This window comes from Syngnathus typhle, linkage group LG17 (genome assembly GCF_033458585.1).
Source record: "Syngnathus typhle isolate RoL2023-S1 ecotype Sweden linkage group LG17, RoL_Styp_1.0, whole genome shotgun sequence".
In the NCBI taxonomy this organism is placed as follows: domain Eukaryota; kingdom Metazoa; phylum Chordata; class Actinopteri; order Syngnathiformes; family Syngnathidae; genus Syngnathus; species Syngnathus typhle.
This window is the reverse complement of record NC_083754.1, coordinates 2,431,918-2,453,237: the sequence shown is the minus strand read 5'-3', so window position 1 is coordinate 2,453,237 and position 21,320 is coordinate 2,431,918. Positions and strand designations below refer to the sequence as shown.

The following is a 21,320-nucleotide window of genomic DNA, read 5'->3' as shown; positions in this document are numbered from 1 at the left end:
CAAAAGCATTCCCTATCCTTCCGGGTTTTATGATTTTTTTTTTTCTTTGGCTCCACCCACTCACGGAGATTTTGCAACCATCAGCGCACCGACAGTCACGACACGTTAGTCAAGCATATCAGTCCTGTGTTTTATTTCTGTTTCCATCACTTGCTGTGGTTTGAGTTGGATTTTGGTTCTTTGGTACTGGTATCGTGGATGGTGCTGTACTTGTGTAGGAGTATTTTCTCATGGTTTTTGATTTCTCGCCATCTTCTGGGTGAATGAATGGCCGTCAATAATTTACCTCCACCACTTACCTCCTCCACCCACCATGGACCACCCCTGTGGAACCTCTCACGTTAGGCTCCAGCTCCCACTCCTATCAACCCCTGTGGTGACTATTATTTTTCACACCTCCATAAAAGATGCCGTCCACATACGTCATCCCTTTGGTTGTTGTTATCCACCACCTTCCTCTTCCTTCTTCCACCATCGCCTCCCTCCTCCACCTCCGTCATGGATATTTTTTTGGGGGACCTGGCATCCCGAGCTGCGTCCGTTATTTTTTCCATCCCGTGTTTGCGGATTGTCGCATGTCGCCCTCCTGACCCTATTTGTGTTGTCTGCAGCCAAACGGGAGCGGCCAGAGCAAAATGCCAGGCTCCTTCTTGCTGCCTCCACCTCCCCCAGTGGCCCGCCCAGTGCCCCTCCCTATGCCCGACTCTAAACCCAACAGCACGCCCCCTGACGGCGGACTCTCATCGCCCGCATCTCCGTGTAAGTGACCCCACAAAGACCATTTTGAAAACCAAATCCAAGTCAAAAAAAGAAAAAAACTCGAGAAAGAATTTGACACAAACAGACCCCCCTTTAGGGAACAACCCCAAGCCCATCCCCATTGTTCTTCCTCCAACGCCGTGCCACCGTTGTCACGTCTAACCAGCAACTCATATCCCTTTACCTTTGGAAGTGGGGCCTACACGATTAAAATAACTTTGGAGAGCGTAGAGGTACGTCCAAAGTCTCCAAAAGTTCAAGAGGAAGCTGATAAATGTCCCAATGACCTTTGTGGTGTGCATCAGGGCTCTTTACCGAGTCCCTACACTTTGAGTTACTCGACATATCGATCCTCGCCTCATGCCCTGATATGGATCTTGACCCATCAGCAACAAGGGGAAACCTCAAATCAGAGTGCTTACTTTTAGTAGGAGCAAGGCAGAGATCTAGAGTAGTTATTATTTTGTCTAGGTTGGTATTGGTAGAATAATTCCGTAATTCTAGGTCGAACCTGAATAGAAGATTTTGTGTGTCTGGAATTTAAGGAGTGATTCTCACCGTATTATCTTCCTCACCTTCGACCGGAGGGGGCACTGGATGGAGCACCTTTTTAAACGGAGTAGTTTTTCCCCAAACGTAGCATTTGTCTTGACCACATTCAGTGTCTGAGAGTCCTTTATGTCGTTTGTATGTTATCCCAATATACCGTAAATATACTGTGTCCATGCCATTTAACGATACTTAACCTCAGACTTCTCCTTCTGTCTCTCTCTGATGTATTCATGTACTTATTCAGTTTAGTGGTAGACTAATACATTGGCAAGTTTCTTTCAATGGAGAAGAAAATGGTTGGTGAGGAACAACATGTAAGACACCAGGGTCTTGACTAAAATCAAACTCATAGAGGTCAACAAGGATGCCATTGCTGATACTGTGAAGCTCACTCTTAAAGCTACTGACCCCTTGGGACCACCAAGACATGTGTTTTGCTGCCTGTGTGACAATGTGAATGGAGTACCACTGAATTCTTCCAAGAAGATCTCCAACCTTAACGATGAGCCTCCATTTATAGAGCTGGGTGCACCAAAATAACGTTGCCCCTACCCTAACCCTGCATTCGTGTTTGTAATGGATAAAAGAAATGATTATTAAGGATGTCTTTCCAAATGTCTGGCAACCTCGTGAAAAAAAAAAAAAAAAAAAGGTCAAAGGTGCTCAGTTCTGTGAAAAGAAAACAACAAAAATTACCCAGAAATTATGAGCAACAATGTTAGACGGAAGAAAAACGAGCCTTTGTTGTTATACGATATTTGTGCTCACGGACATTTTTAAAGGCATGATGCTGGATGGATTACATAATCCCAGTCATGCCTTTTTTTTTTTTTTTTTTTTTTGCCTTGACTCAACATCTGTCTTTGTGTGCACTTACGTCTTTTTGTCCTCTTCTGTTTCGGTAGCATACTCCACGCCAGGCGCCACAGCTCCCAACAGGTTTGTCGGCATCGGATCACGGGACAACAACTTTCTGAACATCCCGCAGCAGACACAGGTGGGATTTATAATGTGACGTAACTTGTTTGGAGGGGCAATTATCGATTTGCCCGATTCTTCAACCTGTCTCCATTTACCAGCAGTACTTTTCTCATTGGTATATAAGCACACCTGCCTGGAGCCAAGCTCAGTTATGCTATTCAACACATGGAAACCATCTGAATCTCCTCTACTGTCGTTTCTCTGCCCTCCATACTTTGACTTTACCGGTTCCATTCTTTTCAGCCCAGTCGTCAGTACACTTTTATTTTTTATCGTCTCCTTTCATCCGCTGCATTCCCAAACTTTGATTTATTTTCTCTTCTTGAAAGACATACCTTAACTGTTTTTAATTCTTTGCACACACAATGAGATTTTTTTTTTTTTTAGGCTGACCAAAGCCCGTTGTGAAAAGCAGACATCCCCCCCCCCCCAGACATTTTGTTTTTGTCAAGGTTTGCAAAGCAGAACGTACTTCCCAAATTGTCCCTATTGTCTTTTCTATTTCAACTAATGTATCACCTTCTCCATTATCTCCAATTTTGGTTTACCCATGTTTTATAATCACTGCTTTTTGCATAATTGGGTTAGTGTTCTCACAACAACACAAGGACAAAGGAGGTGCTTCAAAAACAAATCCCATATTCTTTTATGAGTCTTGCTTATAATTACAGTCCATTTCCATAAGGAATCTCAAGGACATGGCATATACTTGAATTTAAAAAAGAAAAACAAAACCATATACTTCTGATCATTGGGTTCCAGGTGCCCTCTAGTGGCAGAAAATTGTAGAGGTTTAAAAAAAAAAAAGGCAAGTGGCTAAAGAATGACTGATAATAGATGCCCTGGCAATTACACATAATGTCATTGCCAGCTGATCTCGAATTTGCGCTGGGGTCTCTAAACCGACGTAAAGGGAGGGCAGATGGAAAAGAAAGGAGGTCTGTCAACTGTCTGCTGCTGGTACAGATTTACGGGGAGGTTGCTGGCATTCGTGATACCCTCTTTGTTACAGGGAAATTAGAAAAACACAATAACACTCGCCAACAGCAGATTTGAATTTTACACTGATTTAAAAAAAAGAAGAAAAAAGAAGGGTAAAATATAGCGTGATGGTCCAAAATTCTGTTCTTAGCGGGAGTCGGATCATTCAAGCACAGGAAACAGTGCGGTGACAGATTCATTCCAATGTCCAGGCTGAATTTGATGCATCATGGGGGTCTCCCTTGGAAAGTCCAAATTTAAAGAGCATAACAGACAGGTCTCAGCAAGCCATAGTCAACACTAACAGTGAACGAGGTCTTAAGGAAACTATGCACCGAGTTGGCCTCCAGAACCCAAATTAGAACTGGAGCATAGCCTTGTATCTTCTTCCCTGAGGGATCAGAAGCGTCTCCATTTTCAGAATGTTGCTCCATGCTGTTTAACCATCACGAGCTATTCAGACACCAATTTAAAACCAAAGCAAAAAGCTGTTGACAAACGTTCAATTCATGATAATCCCGAGGTTTAATTAAAAGCAATTTGGACCACTTTGCTGATTTGAGATTTCACCTTTGCACCAAAAAGCTAACATATGAAAAAAGGCCAATTCATTGTAGTGGCAACATTTTCATAAAATCCAAAGCATATAATGGCAACATTAAAAGAAGAAGACAAAACTTCAACTGTGGCTTTATGCCAGTCTCCAGGTTAACCACAGGCGTCCCGTTAATAGTGCATCGGAACGCTACCCAGTACCAAAATAGACCCTCGGACACAATTTCAACCATTCCCCAAGTCACATTTTGAAACAGTGACTATATCATCAAAGCTTTGACACAATTTAATCACTAAAAATCAGTGCTGAAAAGTTCTAATTACATCCCGTCTTGGTATTGCGCAATACAACCGCTAATAATTATCCCCAAGACAGCCTACCTAATTTTATAGCAGCCGGATTCCACGCTTGAAAATACATCCTAAGTACTTAAAAAGATACACAACACCTTTGGGAAAATCTCGTTAAAGCAGGCTTTAATTATTTTTGTTCGTCTCAAAGTTGGGAGAGATTGATGACCCAGACTGCAATAAGCCCTCCTCCAGGGGACAGTTGAGATTATTTGTTTTCACTTTGGGTGAGCTGTGAAACTCTGTACAGATGTTCATGGTTCCCAGAGGATGACTTCTACTGACTGATTTGCCACCGTGAAGCATTATTTTACATTTCAAAATACCCACAACTTGTGGAATATTGTCAGCTGGATTTGAGCTAGTTAAGTTTGTCTTGTAACGCAGCCAAATGGAAAGTATTTTTTCATTATTCTTTTTACCGTAATTTTCGGACTATAAGTCGCGTTTTTTTTCATAGTTTGGGTGGGGGGGCGACTTATACTCAGGAGCGACTTATACACATATATATGTTGTTGTTTTTTTTCACTTTTTTGGGCCTTTTATGGCTGGTGCGACTTATACTCCGGTGCAATTTATAGTCCGAAAATTACGGTGTTTCTTTTTTTTAAAATCTCTTGTTTACCTTATTTCAGTAAGTAATTATATTTAGGTTTACATTATGTATATATTTTTTTATCCTCTCTTTTTTTTTTATTTGTGCACATTTCATAACTCTAATAATTGTTTCTCTCTTTCCTTTTTTCTCTCTTTTTCAGTCTTGGTTCCTCTGACAAGATCTGTGTGAAAACCAGCAACTTTAATTCTTTCTTCACAATCAGAAATAGATAATTATCCTACAATCAACACAGCGACTGGCCATTACATCGTATCTCACACTCAAAAAAAGGCAAAACCCAACAAAGCACCGCAGGAAAATTCATCAGGATTTAGAGGAACTCTAAAGGAAGATGACGAGATGGACAAGAGGACGGCAGGACAGTGAAGGAAGGGTAAGGCGGCAAAAGTGGTCTCCTGAAAAGAAAGGAATCAGCACAACATTGCAGCCATGCAGGACGATTCCGAAGATGAGAGTGGCGTCCACTTATTTGCGAGGATCCATCAACCGTTTAAACAAAACCCAGCGTGAAATACTCAATTCTGTTTCTAGTGAAAGCTGCATTTCATACTCCACCGCAAAACCAGTCAAATTGTGTCTCTCTCGGAATGACCAGTGACTCGATCAAATCTCCCTTCCGCCCTCCTACTAACGAAAAAGACACTATGCCAAAATATAGCTTGAAGGCTTTGGACCTGACAAGCGAAATCAATTAACATGAATCCTATCGATGTGCACTATTTACCTACAAGGCACAAACTGGCCTATTCCGAGTTTTATTGTCAAGAAAAAAAAACAAGGCACAAGAAGCCGACGCATTGTGTTTCTCACATCTGCCCACACAAAGTCCAATCAGAAAAAAAACATGTGCCACAATATTTGTATACATTGAAAAACAAATCATGTGTTATTTCTCGGAGGTGTGATGCCCAGTGAACTGTCACTACCTAATTGATTAGTAATCCAAACCAACACTGTCAAATCAGTGCGCGCCAATATAGATAGCAACTATTGGTTCCGCTCCCTTTTGCCCTCTTGTAATGTAGATGATTACTTTTGGTATCTCGTGCATGGTCTTTTTATTTGAATTCCTTTTGGATTTGTACTATTTTGTAATTGTTTTGTATTTGAATGACAGCACCTTATAACGAAACACAATAGGACATGTAGTTTAAGCCTAGTGGTTAGCCCACATTTTAAAAACAAAAGCATTTTTGGGAGACTTTTTGCTTTCTTTATAAGAGTTCGAAAAACGAAAAAAATATTGACGCTATTTATGTTAATATGGTCAACATCGAGTTACAGCCCATTTAGCTCAGCAGAATTTCCGAGCAAAGAAAACTATCATCCTGGCCGAGAGCCTTCGACTACCAACTGTGTAGCTTCAACCTAATCACGTTTGTGGAATCCATTCGAACATGAAGTGTGAAGATGGCAAACTGCCATGTTACCGGCAGGGAAATTGAAAACACACACACACAGAAAAAAAGGAATTGTTTTGTAGAATGTCAGAGGCACAGACACGGATTTTGTCACCAGGCCAGTTGTTGCTTTCCGGATTTGCAGTGCAGTATTATATGTCCCGTGCAAAAATTAACTCCCCCTCAAAAAAAAAATACAGTTGCTTTTTCCGGTGCCACACAAATGCAAAAAAAAAAAATCAAATACCATTAAAAGGGTATTTTGATCAAAATGTGTCAACGTCATGACTCATGGCCAAACTGGATACAAAATTTTGGACTGATCAGTTAATACATTATGTTAATAATTGAATTTGCAGAATGTTTAAAAACTTTTTAGAACCCCCCCAAAAAGTGTATGAACCCAGAAAACATAATGGCAGCAACGTAGAAGATTGTGACAATCAAAAAAAAAAAAACCCTGAAACTTATTGGCTGAGGTCAACAAAAGTGCCACCAAAATTTTAGCTTGTACTATTTGGACCACGTTTGGCTGGTGGTGACACTCTCATAAGTGTTGGAGTAAGAGAAACGGAAGAGAAGGGAAAGGTTGCTGAAAATGGGAATGTTGCTCTTTTTCTGTCTCCCGAAAAAAACGTTTACCTGTTGTTTACACTCCCAGACGGGCCGCTGCTCCAAGAGCGGAGGGAACCACACTGCGGAGCAAAATAAATATGTGACATATCGTTCTGTTTTCAGTCGCCGTGTGCCCACTTTTTTTATTTTATTTTTAAGCTGATTTAAAAATCAAAAAAAAAATAATAAAAAATGGGATGCGCAAAATTTGTCTTTAGCTTAGGGAGGTGTCTCAAGTAATATCAGCCCTTGTATATTATGAATTGATAAGCCCTTATTGATCAAAAAATGCACGAAAGCAATCACGCCAGCCAAACTTTTCTATCACTAATTAAAAAGCAGCGTTCACATGCGTCTTAAATGCTAACAAACACACATAACCTGCCCAACTGAACTCAAAGAGAGAAGTCTTAAATGTCGACAATCGGGCGAGGCCTTTATGCTTGTAATCTTTTTTTTTTTTTTATATATATATATATATATTAATGAACGTCATAATATTCCCAATGGTTCGTTTAGTCTCTGATGGACGTCCGAAAAGGTTCCACTGAAAGCACCCGACCTCACAAAATAACTGGACTGCCTGGCCATGTTCCTCACTGCAGGGAAGCGAGATAGTCGGCCAACCATCTCATAGAGAACGAGTTCTGATGACTTCACGGTGGCTTCTGTCATTTCTTTTCTAATCTAAAGGAAGTGCCTCTGTATTCCCATTATGCAATTTGTCAAACATGAATTCAGGTTCTTTTTTCATAAATAAGCTATAGTGAATGGTGGAGAAAAAAAAAATCTATGTCAAGAGAGGGGAAAGAACAGTTCACTAGATAATCGCAAGCATCTTTATATATAATACACATATATATTTATAGATATATACTTTTGTTTTTATTTGCAATATAAGCTCAGTGGCAGTCTAGTTATTTTTTGAAGCATGGCAGTCATAGGTTGCATCTCAGTAATGGCTGATTGGAGCGAAGTAGCAGCCTCTCAATTGCACAAAATGGCAGGATAGGCAAGAAAATCCATGGCAAACACAATAATAATATTAAAAAAAAAACAATCAGATGTAGATGAGTTAAAAAAAAAAACACACACAAAAGATCAGCTTATGTTTTGATGTTTTCATTCTTGTTTTGATGGGAAGCATTGTTGTTGAAACTCAATGATGTGTGTTGATTGAGCCATGTGCAATGCCTTGGTAGAGGATTTGTGTGTTTGTTTGCGATTGTTTGAGGGTGTTGCAAAAAGAGAGAGAAAAAAAAAAATCTCTCTTTTCTTTCTGTTTTTCACTTGTTCTTTGTGTTTCAAGTCCATATGCTCTGGGACTCTAAATATCAGAGTGGAGAGGAAAAAAAAAATCCAACTCTTTGTAAGTAAGGGGGGAATTGTTTTTATAATTTTCTTGTTTGTGGTCTTTTTTTTTTAAAAAAGAAAAACTTCATTTGTAATCATTTTGTTTTCAACATGTGGGAGGGCTGAAGGAACAATTTTGCAAACATTAGGTACATATTGCAATTCAAACTGGTGCTTTCTCACAAAGAGTATTACAGCCATGCAGAAAAGAAAATACTAGAAAGGTAAATTCAAAGAATTATGTTAATAACCCCTGAAAAATTAAAAGGTTCATAATTGAAAAAAATGTCCACTTTTATGACTCAAATATTTGAATATTATAACCATTAACAGCTATTCTACAATTTTATTCCATACAATTAAAATTTTCTGATTGAAAATTTGTCGTAATAAAAATACAGTTATATTCTCATGCAATTACCACATTTACCTCATCATTGTTATTTCTTTTTGATGTGGCCCTAATACTACTTTGTGCTTTCTAGACTAAAGTACCGTCAATCTACTTTCGGCTTAATCCAACACAAGATTACAAAATTCTCACCAAAACAAATTTTCGGAAACTTGCATTATTCTATTTGTCTTTTTGTATTTACGGGTGGGGGGTGTATTGTTTTTGAAAGAGAAAAAAAGTTGTAACAAAAGGCATTTTTCCCCCTCATGAACTTTTGACACCATATGGATTGTATCATCTCATATCCAATATCCTAATATGGGACAAAGACAAGCTCTTCCCCATTTGGGAGATGCACAAAAAGACCATGAATGATGATTTGTTTTCTTGTCTGGCAAGAGTTAGTATGTTTTTTGTTTTTTTTGGTGTAAAGATTCCGTCGGAAATTTGCATTTGCTCCGAGTGGTGCTGTCACCCATTCAAGTGAACCCCGCCCCCTTCCCATCACCCACTTGTAAATGACTATAAATATTTGTTTGGTGAAGTAGTGTTCTAGACTCAGAGCATCTTAAAGGTTGTCCCTAAAAAAAGTGCCTTTTGTTCACAGATTCCATCTTGTATACTCCTGAGATCCCATCTCAAAAAGAAAGAAAAAAAAAAAGTCCCCTCCTTCATCCTTCTATATCCACTTGTTTCTCTTCTTCTCCTTTTTAAAGCAGTATACATTGTACTAAAGGAAATTGGTGTGATTTAGTTCCTGTTTTTATTGTTGAATAATTAAAAAAAAAAAAAAAAAGCAAAAAAAATGCAGAAAAACAGACAAAAAAAAAAAAAGAGCTTCTCTTTCCTCTGTATCTTGTCTTCTGTCTATCTTGGACACTGGAGTAGTCTGTAGCTGCCCCTCATCCTTTTATTTCTTTCTTTTTTTTCCCCTTTCTCCAAATGGTGGGGTTTTAAAAAAAAAAAAAATACACCAGATTTTATTTTATTTTTGTTTGTTATTTTTTTGTCTGAGCAGAATGCAGTTAGCTCACATGTTATTCTTGTCTGTATGCTTCACATTGTATTACCATACCCATCTTCTTCAGCTTCTCCATTCAATCGCTAACGTAAGTGAACAAGTTACACCGGTGGGCTCTGGGCTGTGTTGAGGATGGAGGGGGACTGTCATGGGTCGGGGGAGAAGGGGGGGGGTTACAGAAGTAGCACGCAATCATATTTGGGTTTGAATGAGGGAGATGTGCTGTAGAACTGCTAGAAAAGGCAGATTAATTTGTAATCCGTGTTTGTGTCTATTTATTTTTTTATAATCACATTTGGACTTATTGATTTTTTTTTTTATTATGATTATTTTTCATTGCAACTGTATATCCTTGGCAGCACTAAAATGCTGCACTCAATTTTGCACCAAGTGGTTGAATGTAATCCACTTTAAAACAAAAAACAAAAATTCAAAAAAATAGAAATCATTTCGTTAGCACCTTAAAGAAAACCGGTTCCATGGTGTTGAGGCTTAAAGGCTCATTTTAAGCACAATAAAAAAAAAAGAGGGAAATAAAAATCTCACACGCTGCCTCACAATATGGAGTCTCTAAATTAGCAGCGTGTTGCAAACCGAGAGACCAAAGTGGTGTGTACAGACTTCGGCAAGAATAACAAATAGCACCTTGAAAACGTACCAGCAGCAGCAGTATTATCAAGCACCACAGTTGAGAAGCCATATTGGAGAAAGACAGGTTGCACAGGTCAGGGGGGGGGGCGGGGGGGCGGTTAGAGACACCCATCACCGAAACCACCCAGAGTGCTTCTTCTCCTCCACCCTTCAAAACAGTCTCCCATCCTAAGACACACTTCCAAGAGCCCCTGGTGAAATGCATGTGTTAAAGTTTCTTTTCCATAATAATAAAAAAAAAAACAGTTTGAAAAGAGCAACACTTGATTGAATAAAAGGATGTTCTTAACTGTACATTGTGTTTGTGTTTGATTTTAGGGTTTGTTTTCATGCGTAGCATAAAAACAAAGGGGGACTCAAGTCATATCACTTAAGTCAGACTTGAGTTGTTATTTTTACGTCTAGTTTGAAAAACAGTATACAGTAATGAGATCTTCAAATTGTTACAAGGAAAAAAAGATGAGTTTGAAACTCAATAGCGGCTCTAGTCTTGCACATTAGTCCATATAATTTCAGAAAATTACACCAAGCACTTGGACACTCCATCGGGTGCCACAGCCGCCCTCACCCGCACCTTCTGATTGGCTGTTTGATCTGTGACGTCACACGGACACTCCATTAGGTACACCGCCATTTTCAAGTAAACAACTGTGGAGTGTCCAAGTGACATCACAGATCAAACAGCCAATCAGAAAGTGGGGGTGAGGTGGGTGTGGCACTTTTCACTTGTGAGGTCACAGGTCAAATAGCCTATTAGGGGGCAGGGAGTTATGTGCCAAGGTAGCCGCATGGAATAACTTTGGTCTGTGGTACAAGAGAGGCAAGGTTCAAGTCCTGCTAGGTGTAACCTTTTGAAAAACATATACATTATTTACATATGTACACATATGACACAAAAACGTGTGAGATTTGAACTAAGTTCTGCTCAACTCAAAGCAAAAACTTTAACCACAAGACCATTGACTTGTCACTGACACAATAGATATTGTGTGGCATTGTAAGTGTGGCACTTTTCACTTAAACCAGGGGGGTCGACCTCCAGTCCTCCAGGGGCCGCGTTCCAATATGTTTTCCAAGTGACCCTCGTTAAACGCACCTGCGTGAAAAGTTTTAGCTTCTTTCACGTTCCGTAGGAGCTAAAACTTTTCACGCAGGTGCACTTAACGAAGGAAACACACGGACACTCCATTAGGTACACCGCCATTTTCAAGTGTACCTTATGACCTTAACGTGCACTTAACGTGGGTCACTTGGAAAACATATTGGAACGCGGCCCCGAGAACTAGAGCTTGACACCTGTGACCTTTGACCATGATATTTCCCTAATAAAGTGGCCTTTTATTAGGTACACTTGAAAATGGCGGTGTACCTAATGGAGTGTCCCTGTGATTCCCTCGTTAAGTGCAGGTGCGTGAAAAGTTTCAGCTCCTGCGGAACGTGAAAGGAGCTAAAAGTTTTCACGCACCTGCACTTAACGAGGTTAACTTGAAAAACATATTGGAACGCGGCCCAAAGGACTAGAGCTTGACACCTGTGACCTTTGACCATGATATTTCCCTAATAAAGTGGCCTTTTATGAGGTACACTTGAAAATGGCGGTGTACCTAATGGAGTGTCCCTGTGATTCCCTCGTTAAGTGCAGGTGCGTGAAAAGTTTCAGCTCCTGCGGAACGTGAAAGGAGCTAAAAGTTTTCACGCACCTGCACTTAACGAGGTTAACTTGAAAAACATATTGGAACGCGGCCCAAAGGACTAGAGCTTGACACCTGCGACCTTTGACCATGATATTTCCCTAATAAAGTGGCCTGTTATTAGGTACACTTGAAAATGGCGGTGTACCTAATGGAGTGTCCGTGTGATTCCCTCGTTAAGTGCAGGTGCGTGAAAAGTTTTAGCTCCTGCGGAACGTGAAAGGAGCTAAAAGTTTTCACGCACCTGCACTTAACGAGGTTAACTTGAAAAACATATTGGAACGCGGCCCCTGGAGGACTGGAGGTCGACCCCCCTGGTTTAAGTGAAAAGTGCCACACTTACAATGCCACACAATATCTATTGTGTCAGTGACAAGTCAATGGTCTTGTGGTTTAAAGTTTTTGCTTTGAGTTGAGCAGAACTTAGTTCAAATCTCACACGTTTTTGTGTGATATGTGTACATATGTAAATAATGTATATGTTTTTCAAAAGATTACACCAAGCAGGACTTGAACCTTGCCGCTCTTGTACTCCAGACCAATGTTATTCCATACAGCTATCTTGGCACATACCTCCCTGCGCCCTAATAGGCTATTTGATCTTTGACCTCACTTGGACACTCCATTAGGCACACCACAATTTTCAAGTGTACCTAATAACAGGCCACTTCATTAATATCAATATCTGCTGCGTCAGTGACAAATCAAAACAAGGAACCTTGGCAGTTTACCGTAGGCACACCAGTTCAGTTTGTCAAACTGTCATTTATTTGTCACAGTACATTGACAGTGTATATATATTAAAGACAACAGTTATAGCCATCTAAAATAATTACATCAATAATCATCTAGATCATGAGTGCAAAAATGCTTAATTAAAGAAGTTGCTCAGCATCCCCCATCCTCCCCTCTGATTGATCACGAGGAGTGGAGCAGTATCATTGCTATGGTGTTCCCCAACCAAACAGCTTCTCCAGAGATGTTAAGGTAATTCATACAAGACAGATGGTATCTTACTGGATACACATTTCTGACACTAGTTCAAAAGATTGTATGAAACATTCACAAAGATGGTCTGACACGTTGTAAAAGTTTTTAAACATAATTACTCGTGCATCTTTTGAAATGACACAAACTTCCATGGATGTGCTGTAAAGCTGTTAGACATTAGGTGCTACATCTTTGTCAAAATCACCAGTTTTCCATGAATGACCTACTTAAGTTCATTAACTTTAGTCCAATTGATTTCATTTTGTACCGGTAGAATTTTCAAGCAAAGCATGAATATAAAAGAGGATTATTATCTATCAAGGTTTATGGAAAAGATTGCAGAGGTGAAAGGGCTTTCATGAATGGCCGCAATTATTGCATGAGTATAAAAAGTAATATTGGGAAAAAAACAAAAATACCCAAATATCATGCAGGCACTAAATATTCAGAGACATTTTCATGGTCAATTTAAGGTTGGCGTTTGTTTGGGCTACATTTCAAGCAGAGTCATTCCTAGAAAGAGCAAAATGACAGGCAGAATCATCACAAGGACATTTTAAATGGGACACTTGACATGCAGGGTGGCATTGTACTCATCACAAACACTGAATAGTCAAAATATGACAAGGATCTCCAAAGGCCTTTTTCAAAGTGCACTCAGCAGCACGCCAGACCCCGTGCTGACTTGACAAACTACCTTCCTGCCTTTTCATATTGGATTCCATCACATTAGAATACTGAAGCATCCAGTGGTTGATGAAGAGTGCTGCTGGTAAAGAACTTTTCATTTTCACTTCACCCATTGCTCTGCCAGTTTCCATCTATCCAAATTCATTTTGGCTGTCATTCCCACGCATTTATAGAACCATGACGATGATCGGAAATACTGAATTAATTGACGGCTTGATGACATCACATGTACGGAGACATTGTTGTGGCTTGGGTGAACTCGACTGACCTTGGCCTTTTTCAATAGTATGCTTTGTGCTTATCTCGTCATGGACATGAAGGAGGTGCCCCCCCCCCCTCCCCTTTCTATTCTGCATTCTGTCTTGGAATGTTGTTTTTGTTTTTCATTTGAGCTGGGCCAACACGTCGTTGAAGAGATTAAGGAACAAGTGGACGTGGTACTCCTTGAAGACCAATGCTGGACGGAAACGGATTGATCGTTCTCCACACCCTCCCAGGAAGATACCTATTGATAAAACACAATAATGACGTCAGTATCCAAATAGTTTTAATGGTTGCAGGATGTCTAGTGAAGATCAAATAGATTAAAAAAGATATGACCACAGAGCAAAAAAAAAAAATGTTGATATACTTGGCATTGTCCTTTTGTGTTCATCACGTTCAAAAATGACATACCGTAATTTTTGGACTATAAGTCGCACCGGAGTATAAGTCGCACCAGCCATAAAATGCCCAAAAAAGTGAAAAAAAACCAACATATATATGCATATAAGTCGCTCCTGAGTATAAGTCGCCCCACCCCCCCACCCCCCCCCCCACCCAAACTATGAAAAAAAACGGGACTTATAGTCCGAAAATTACGGTACATGAAGCACGACACATACCCTTGTTCCGGGCCTTCACGAGGATGTCGTTGCGTGTTGCATCATCGCAGACATCGATGGCACAGAAGGTTCCTTGCCCTCGAGCTCGACTTAGGATGCCAGGGTACTGAGCCTGAGGAGCAGAGGCATCTAGGTCACACACACTCACCAAGCAAGAGCTTGTGAGCAACATTGGGCAAAATAAGCTACGCAGACATTACCTGTAACTCATTCAGGCCAGTCATCAAGGCTTTTCCTGAACGAGTCACCTCCACCAGGAGGTTTTCTCTGCGAATCACACTGAGGACCTCGGACAGCAACAAGTTCTTTGAAGGGTCACCCATCCATGTGTTGAAGATGCGGTAGCCCTGAAAGCAGGCAAGCGACAAACAAAAGAAAATAAACACTGCAGAGAGAAAGAAATGATCATTCGACACAAACGTCCCAAAATGTCAAACCTTATCAGCTTCAAATTCATCTCTGTAGAAGAAACCTCCAGTCATAAGCTTCTTGCTGAATGAGACAATATCAGCGGGGTTGTCCATGCCCCAATGCTCATGGGCCCAGAACTTTCCTGTGCACCCTCCTCCAGTTTGGACCTCATCCACGTGGAAAGCACAGCCATGCTGAATGGAGAAAAGAGTACATACTTTTTTTTTTTTTTACTGCATCAATAGACGGCAATAAATCTCATCGAGTTAGATTGCTTGTTAGCTCAAATGATAAAAGGACTCGGACCACGTAGAACCAGACTCATTATAATCCAACTCAGCCACTGTGAAACATTGGTTGGACCCAACACACACACAAATAACCATTACAGACTGACATCATGAAAATGATGATGCGGCGTGACCTACTTGAACATTTAAAAGATACATGGCTTGCTGGTACCGTTACCTTGCTTGCAATTTTGCGGAGGCTCCTGAAAAAATCCGCAGTGGCGTGATTGTCTCCTCCTTCGGCTTGAATGGGTTCAATTACAATCCCGGCAACGGGCTTTCCCTTTTGTCTCCACTTGACAATCAGGTCCTCCACCTGAAGACACAAAATGTAGGCAAATTATAGAAGCCAAGCACGAGCTGGTGAAATCTACCATCACTCCTAAATGAGATGATTGTTATTATCATTAGGTTTATGAATAGTTGATCATAATCAGAACACACACACACGGAGCATGACAGCCTACCTCCTCCAAACAGCGAGCCTCCTCCTGCGCGTTTTCTCTGCTGAATTCCTCCAGTGGATATTGCAGTTTGGGGAACGGGGCGATGGGCCAATCAAAAGCGGGCACGTCCAATTTATGTATTGCTTTGGAGTGTGTCGTTGACAAACAACCTTGGCAAGACGAAATTAAAAAGAATTGCTTCGAGGAGCTAGACAGACACAAAATTTATATTGACAGTATATGAAGCACCGTGAAGCTTAGGTTTGACACTTACCCATGGTTCTACCATGGAAACCACCAATGAAAGATAAAATACTCAAATCTGGACAACCTGGACCCTGAGAAAAAGTTGGATGCAAATATTTGTAGCTAGACCCAAAACAATACAGAATAGAATCTAATGCGGAGTGTTTTTCTTGGTTTCTACCTGATTTATCATGCAGGAGGTGAGGTCTTCAGCAGATGGTGAGGTGTGGCCTCGCTCTTTATTCTGCACCAAGGACCAAACAAATTGAAATTGTTATTTTTTTTCCGAATAGGGACAATTCAGTTGCCAAACCAGCTTCATATCATAAAGTAGTAGTAAGAAAAACATTTTTTTTCCTTGCATATTTTGAATTCGCTCACCCTGTACCAGATAAACATGGCCTTGTAAGCATTTTCATTGGAGCATGAGCCACAGGCCATAGTCTGAACACGACTCATTCCACTTGGAGCCACCTGAATAAGGGCGAGACCACACATTGCAGGGCTGCTGATTAACTAGATAAACCAAAACGTTTTTTTACACACATTTGAGTGGGTGTGTTTGTGCGCTGAAAGTAACTCACTGAAAGAAGACTTTCGTTGATTTTGTCTGGAAAATTCTCAGGTGGCAAGATTCCAAGGGCGGGTCTGTTCACCAGTGTACTCTGAAATAGGACAGGAAATCAGGGTGGTGTTAGTTAAAACAATTTGGGGTAACATTATTGCAGTTAACACGAGGGGGGGCGGAGCCTACCAGATTGTTGGGGTTGGACATTAGTTTGAGGAGAGCAGGGTGGTTGTATCCTGAGTGATAACATGAATTATAATGTGGTCATGAGTAATAAAAACGATTTAAAAATTATTTTAAAACCAAAAGTCTTAATAAGCATTTAGTATTTAAACATAAATATTAAGTAGGAACATTTGTACACTAGATATTGGAATGACTTGAATGAAACAATTGCTAAAAAAAAATAAAGCTTAGCTATGAACATGAAACAACCATAGAGTGAATTTACATTCTTATATAAAGTGATTGGCTCCCTTACATAAATCAAAGTCGTTTCCTACATTTGACCAGCAGAGTGCAGCAAAGTACAACAAAAAAAACTGCATCAAAAATCATTTGGTGTTTTAATTACTCATTTGTGTCTAAGCCATTTTGAGTTGATTATTTTTAAAAAACAAAAACGAGCATGCAGATAGACATACATCCAAACACGGCCTAGAGTAATGTCTACTGTGTTCATTTCTTTGTAAGATTAGAAATGCCATTGTGAAACTCCCGCGTCTCATCTTGTCTCATGCGTCTGAGAAAGCGGCAGGCGAGGCGTTTCAATCAACCGATGAGGTGTCGAGATTACACAGCGATTGCGTAAAATGACATCATCTGAGATCAAAGTACAAAACTCAATCATACAGGTTGGACATCTTTAGACTGGGATGGGATCTTTTGTTACTAACCAATTGGAATGGAGGAGATCTGAGTGTAGATGTCCAGCATACGGTTGCCATCCACATCCACCAGGTAATTGCCCCTGCTCTCTTCATAATTGCAGAAGAAGTTGATAGCACCAACATTCTGGGGGGGGGGGGAAGACAGGTTTTCTATTTTAAAAACAAGCATACAACACAATGGATGCCAATGTTATAGCGAATGAAAAAACAGTACAAAGACAAACATTTTGAGACCACCAACACCAGATGGCAATGCCTTGTGCGTATGCCGTATTAGTCTCCTCTCACTTCCCATGAATGAGTTATTATTAAGGTTCATCGTGTTATCGTGGTCGATTAATATTTAGCCCAAGGGCATTGTGGGCACGCTGAAATGCCATGCAGAGTGCTCGCTTTTTTTTTTTTTTTTAATACATGCACCTCGGAAAAGAGGTCAAAGGAAAAGTGGTAAGCGCTACAGGCTCGATTTAACTAGTTCACTGGGCAGATACAATTGAAGATACCGTTTCATCCCAGACACATGCGCACATATAAAGTGAATATAAAAAGTCGACACATCAAATGTCATGTTTTTTTATACACAAAAAGGACAAAGAAAAATACTTGACTATACTTATATTTTTTTCAGTATGCTGGAAAAATGTCATTATTCATCTTGGTCTCATCTTTTTTTTTTTTTTTACTAGACTTTTTAGATACACTGTAGATGAATGTGCATTATAATTTAACTTCTAATGTGCCAGCCATTTTCATTGTGTTAGCGCTTGACTGGACAACTAGCACACACACACAAACACACAACCTCAATTTACCTGGATTTCTCCCAGTTGTTTGGTCAGTTCCTAAAGAGAAAAATAGAAGTCAATGACGGTTATATTATTATATCAAAGATAAATGATCTATCGAATTAATTATGTATCTATTTGTCTATTTTTGACGTATGTGTGATTTACATGAGATCTTGGCCCAGGAACTTCGGTTTTCATGGAGGGTCCATCATACTCAAAGTCCAACTGGGCCTTTGGGGCCGCTTTGCTTGCATATCGGCATCCTGAACACAGAGAGCAATGTCAAACCAATATTTGAATATCGTCGAGTGTCTATATGAGTTCTTTACATTCATGATGCAAAGTTTATATATGAATAATTTGCTCCGGATGGTTGCAAACGAAATACCTTTGGGAACAACAGTAATCTTGTTTATCTTTTGCGGTCCTCGACCTTACATTGGTTAGTCAAACATTACAAAGATGACATAACCTCTTCAACCGCTCGTTGAAGATCCAACTTGTATAATAGTTAGTGATTCTATTTGGATATTTAAAATCTCAATAGAAGACAAATATTAGAGTAGATTAGGTTTTACTACTGAAAATTATTATTATTATTATTATGAGATGCCAATTTACTTCTGTGACAAATGTATATACACTTATTGAAATAAGTTGAATGGTTTTACCTGAAACACTGAGATGTAGGTTTTTGTGGAGGGACAGCGCAAGATGACGGCTGATCACAGAGGATGCCATGACAGGTGTCCGACCAGGTCACCTGAGATTGGGAGAAGAAGGATGAGTATGAGCGGATACAGAAATTCAATTTCACAATAGGCAAATTTGCCCAATCTGATCATAAATTCAGTCACTTGGGTCCAATATGTGAATGAGAGCACATATGCTGCTCTGCCTAAAAAGGAAAACAGTGGCCTATTTTTGGGGGGGCTATTAAACTTGGCCGTGCATTTGGGATTCTATTTAAAATAAAATAAAAAAATAAAATAAAAAAAATAAAATAATAATAAAAAAAGGAGAAGCTAGTTTAGACTCCAAATTCTAATAAAAATGTTCCCTCTTGTTTCCGGAATTCTTATGCCATGCTGGTTACAAAACGGGAGGAAAAGTCTCTTCTTTCACACAGTGAGCACCCCGATTATCGCACACATCACACAACCGGTTACTTGGCAACACCTCGTGGACTGGATGAAACTGGTTTAGAGAGTGTTACACAAGACTGCATCTTCATATGCTTCGGAGAAGCCACGTTTTGGTGTGTGGCATGTAGGACAAAGGTATAATATGAACATAATCAATTTGATTTCTTTAGTACATTTCAAAGCAAACCATAAACGCGCTAAAGATAAAGACGAGACAGCAACCGATTAAAACAGTAATAAAAGCACATCAAAAGGTTTTATATATACATTATATTTGCTCGTGTTTGAATTTTAGCTCCGAGGTAAAGTTTCTGTTGACCTAAACTGACACTTTAGACTTTGAACTTGAGCAAACAGTTTTCTTGAGCTATCTAATTCCAAACGTCCACTGCCCACTCTTGCGTTGAATATAAAACAAGATTTGTCATGGACCAAGGCGATCTGCTGGAGAGAAAATAAATCACGACTCGCCGGGCGCTAACACCACAGTAATTAACTGCCGCATCACGGCTGATTAAATCTCATGTCAAGTCTGACCGCATATTCAGTTTCAGAAGGAAATGAGCTGTCTGTGCTGCTGGACTTCAAATATTTTTTTTGTTTTTTTTTTAGTTGTCAGCATCAAAATGCAATTTTACTCAAATGAAATCTGAAATAGGGGCCAATAATCCATCTAGTACTTTATTTGAGGTAAATAGTAGTTTAGCAATATTTAGGTCAAAATAAACTGCACTAATGACTCTGGTTAGAGTACAGTAGCTTATTACTGTATTGGCCTGGGCAGATCAAATCATCAGGCTGTCCTATGACCTGAAAATGCATTGACAAGTGACTGTTGTGTAACCCTGGCTGCAGAGCTGGGTTACCAAACAGCAGAGCTGGTTGACTGCTCTGCCTCTTAATGGTTTTGCAAGGGTGCCAATGTTAAGCTATGATGTGATCGAGGCAATCCAGCAATATAAATAAGGAATGGCTTAGCACTCGAGAACCCAAAATAAAAAGTCAACGTTTTTTTTCTTTTGTGACCAGCTTTCTCAAAATAGGTCTCATCTAATATGATCTGGAACACCCCCCCCCCCAAAAAAAAAAACACTTTTAAATGATTTCTATAATGCAGAACGGATGCATTAATTCCAAAAGTCATTCAAATGAAAGTCAATCGTAAAACTTGTAATGCAGTACAGTACTCGAGTGCAGGTGCAATATCGTATCGATCCATAGGTTTACTGACGTCATAACTGGGCCATATAAAGTGTGTGATGATTAATGCCTATTCAAATTGTTTTCAAGAGTTACCATTTTTTTTACCCTCGAATGGGCCACAATAAAAACTGGTTCCAACTGGATCTGACTGGCTCAACACATGATGTTACGAATGAGTAGAGAATTTCGGTCCGTTCGGTTGACAAGCTTCTTCCAATAGGTTACGTTATCCTGCAGGCTGCGCATCATCTGCTGTACTTCTGACAGTAGTCACCTGCTCGGTCTCGACTCGGAGGCGTGACACACACGTCGGGCTGCAGAAACACCATGTCGCCGCAGACATGGGAGCATGCACGGTTCGAATACTTACCCCGCGGATCCGACGACTGGATCGGGTTGTGTGCGTGTGCTGCAGAAGGGCTCGACTGCAGCGCGCAGTCTCGTCCGTCAGCCGCCGCGCTGCAGGAAGAAGGGGCTTCTTGTCTTTGTGGTTCCGTTCTGCTGGTCGAGCTGAGGAGTCTGCCAGGTCTGGAGGAAATAGTTCGGTTCTATTACAAGACGTTTCTCCCCCAAGTGGAGTTGTCCCCGAGTAGACCCGCGTATGATTGGCTGATTTCCCACTTGGGTTTTTACATCCATCGTGGCCCTCTAGTGGTCACTAGATTCGAAAACAACTTTTCGGCTATACTAGCCAAGAATTACGTAAGGTGTGTTGTTTTTCTGACAAAGCATATATATTCAGTGTTGTTGACCCACCAGTTTTGAACAGAAAAACGTTGAAATTTTTTTTACATCACTGAAAACCTACCGGACTCTGGATTAGGTACACCTGCACAGTCCAATAAT

General features: G+C 40.1%; 2 protein-coding genes across 18 annotated transcripts in view; one reads left to right on the top strand and one right to left on the bottom strand.

Moving 5' to 3' along the window:
- Positions 1-10,526, top strand: part of nfixb (nuclear factor I/Xb) — a 90,388-nt gene extending 79,862 nt beyond the window's left edge. For 12 of the 17 annotated variants that reach the window (XM_061302377.1, XM_061302381.1, XM_061302382.1 and 9 more), the window contains 3 exons: positions 612-759; positions 2,217-2,308; positions 4,938-10,526. In XM_061302377.1, the coding sequence (XP_061158361.1) occupies positions 612-759; positions 2,217-2,308; positions 4,938-4,952 (255 nt within the window). In that variant the 3' untranslated portion in view covers positions 4,953-10,526. The remainder of the gene's footprint in view (positions 1-611; positions 760-2,216; positions 2,309-4,937) is intronic. The other 5 variants (XM_061302393.1, XM_061302392.1, XM_061302387.1 and 2 more) reach the window with 1 other exon arrangement.
- Positions 10,527-12,668: 2,142 nt separating this feature from the next.
- abat (4-aminobutyrate aminotransferase) lies at positions 12,669-21,207 on the bottom strand. The gene is made up of 16 exons (XM_061302320.1): positions 20,845-21,207; positions 18,798-18,889; positions 18,292-18,389; positions 18,151-18,180; positions 17,345-17,462; positions 16,635-16,684; positions 16,465-16,545; positions 16,262-16,354; positions 16,062-16,124; positions 15,909-15,972; positions 15,656-15,804; positions 15,367-15,504; positions 14,925-15,092; positions 14,688-14,834; positions 14,488-14,599; positions 12,669-14,108 (listed from the first exon to the last, which is right to left on the bottom strand). The coding sequence occupies exons 2-16, from the start codon at positions 18,865-18,867 to the stop codon at positions 13,987-13,989; spliced, it is 1,503 nt and encodes a 500-aa protein (XP_061158304.1). The 5' UTR covers positions 18,868-18,889; positions 20,845-21,207; the 3' UTR covers positions 12,669-13,986.
- Positions 21,208-21,320: the final 113 nt, after the last annotated feature.

Coding starts and splice junctions, on each gene's coding strand:
- abat (XM_061302320.1), bottom strand. CDS start 18,867: ATGGCATCCTCTGTGATCAGCCGTCATCTTGCGCTGTCCCTCCACAAA. Junction 16,546..16,634: donor TGTCCAACCCCAACAATCTG/GTAGGCTCCGCC, acceptor GTCCTATTTCAG/AGTACACTGGTGAACAGACC. Junction 15,805..15,908: donor TTTCCATGGTAGAACCATGG/GTAAGTGTCAAA, acceptor CGTCTTGCCAAG/GTTGTTTGTCAACGACACAC.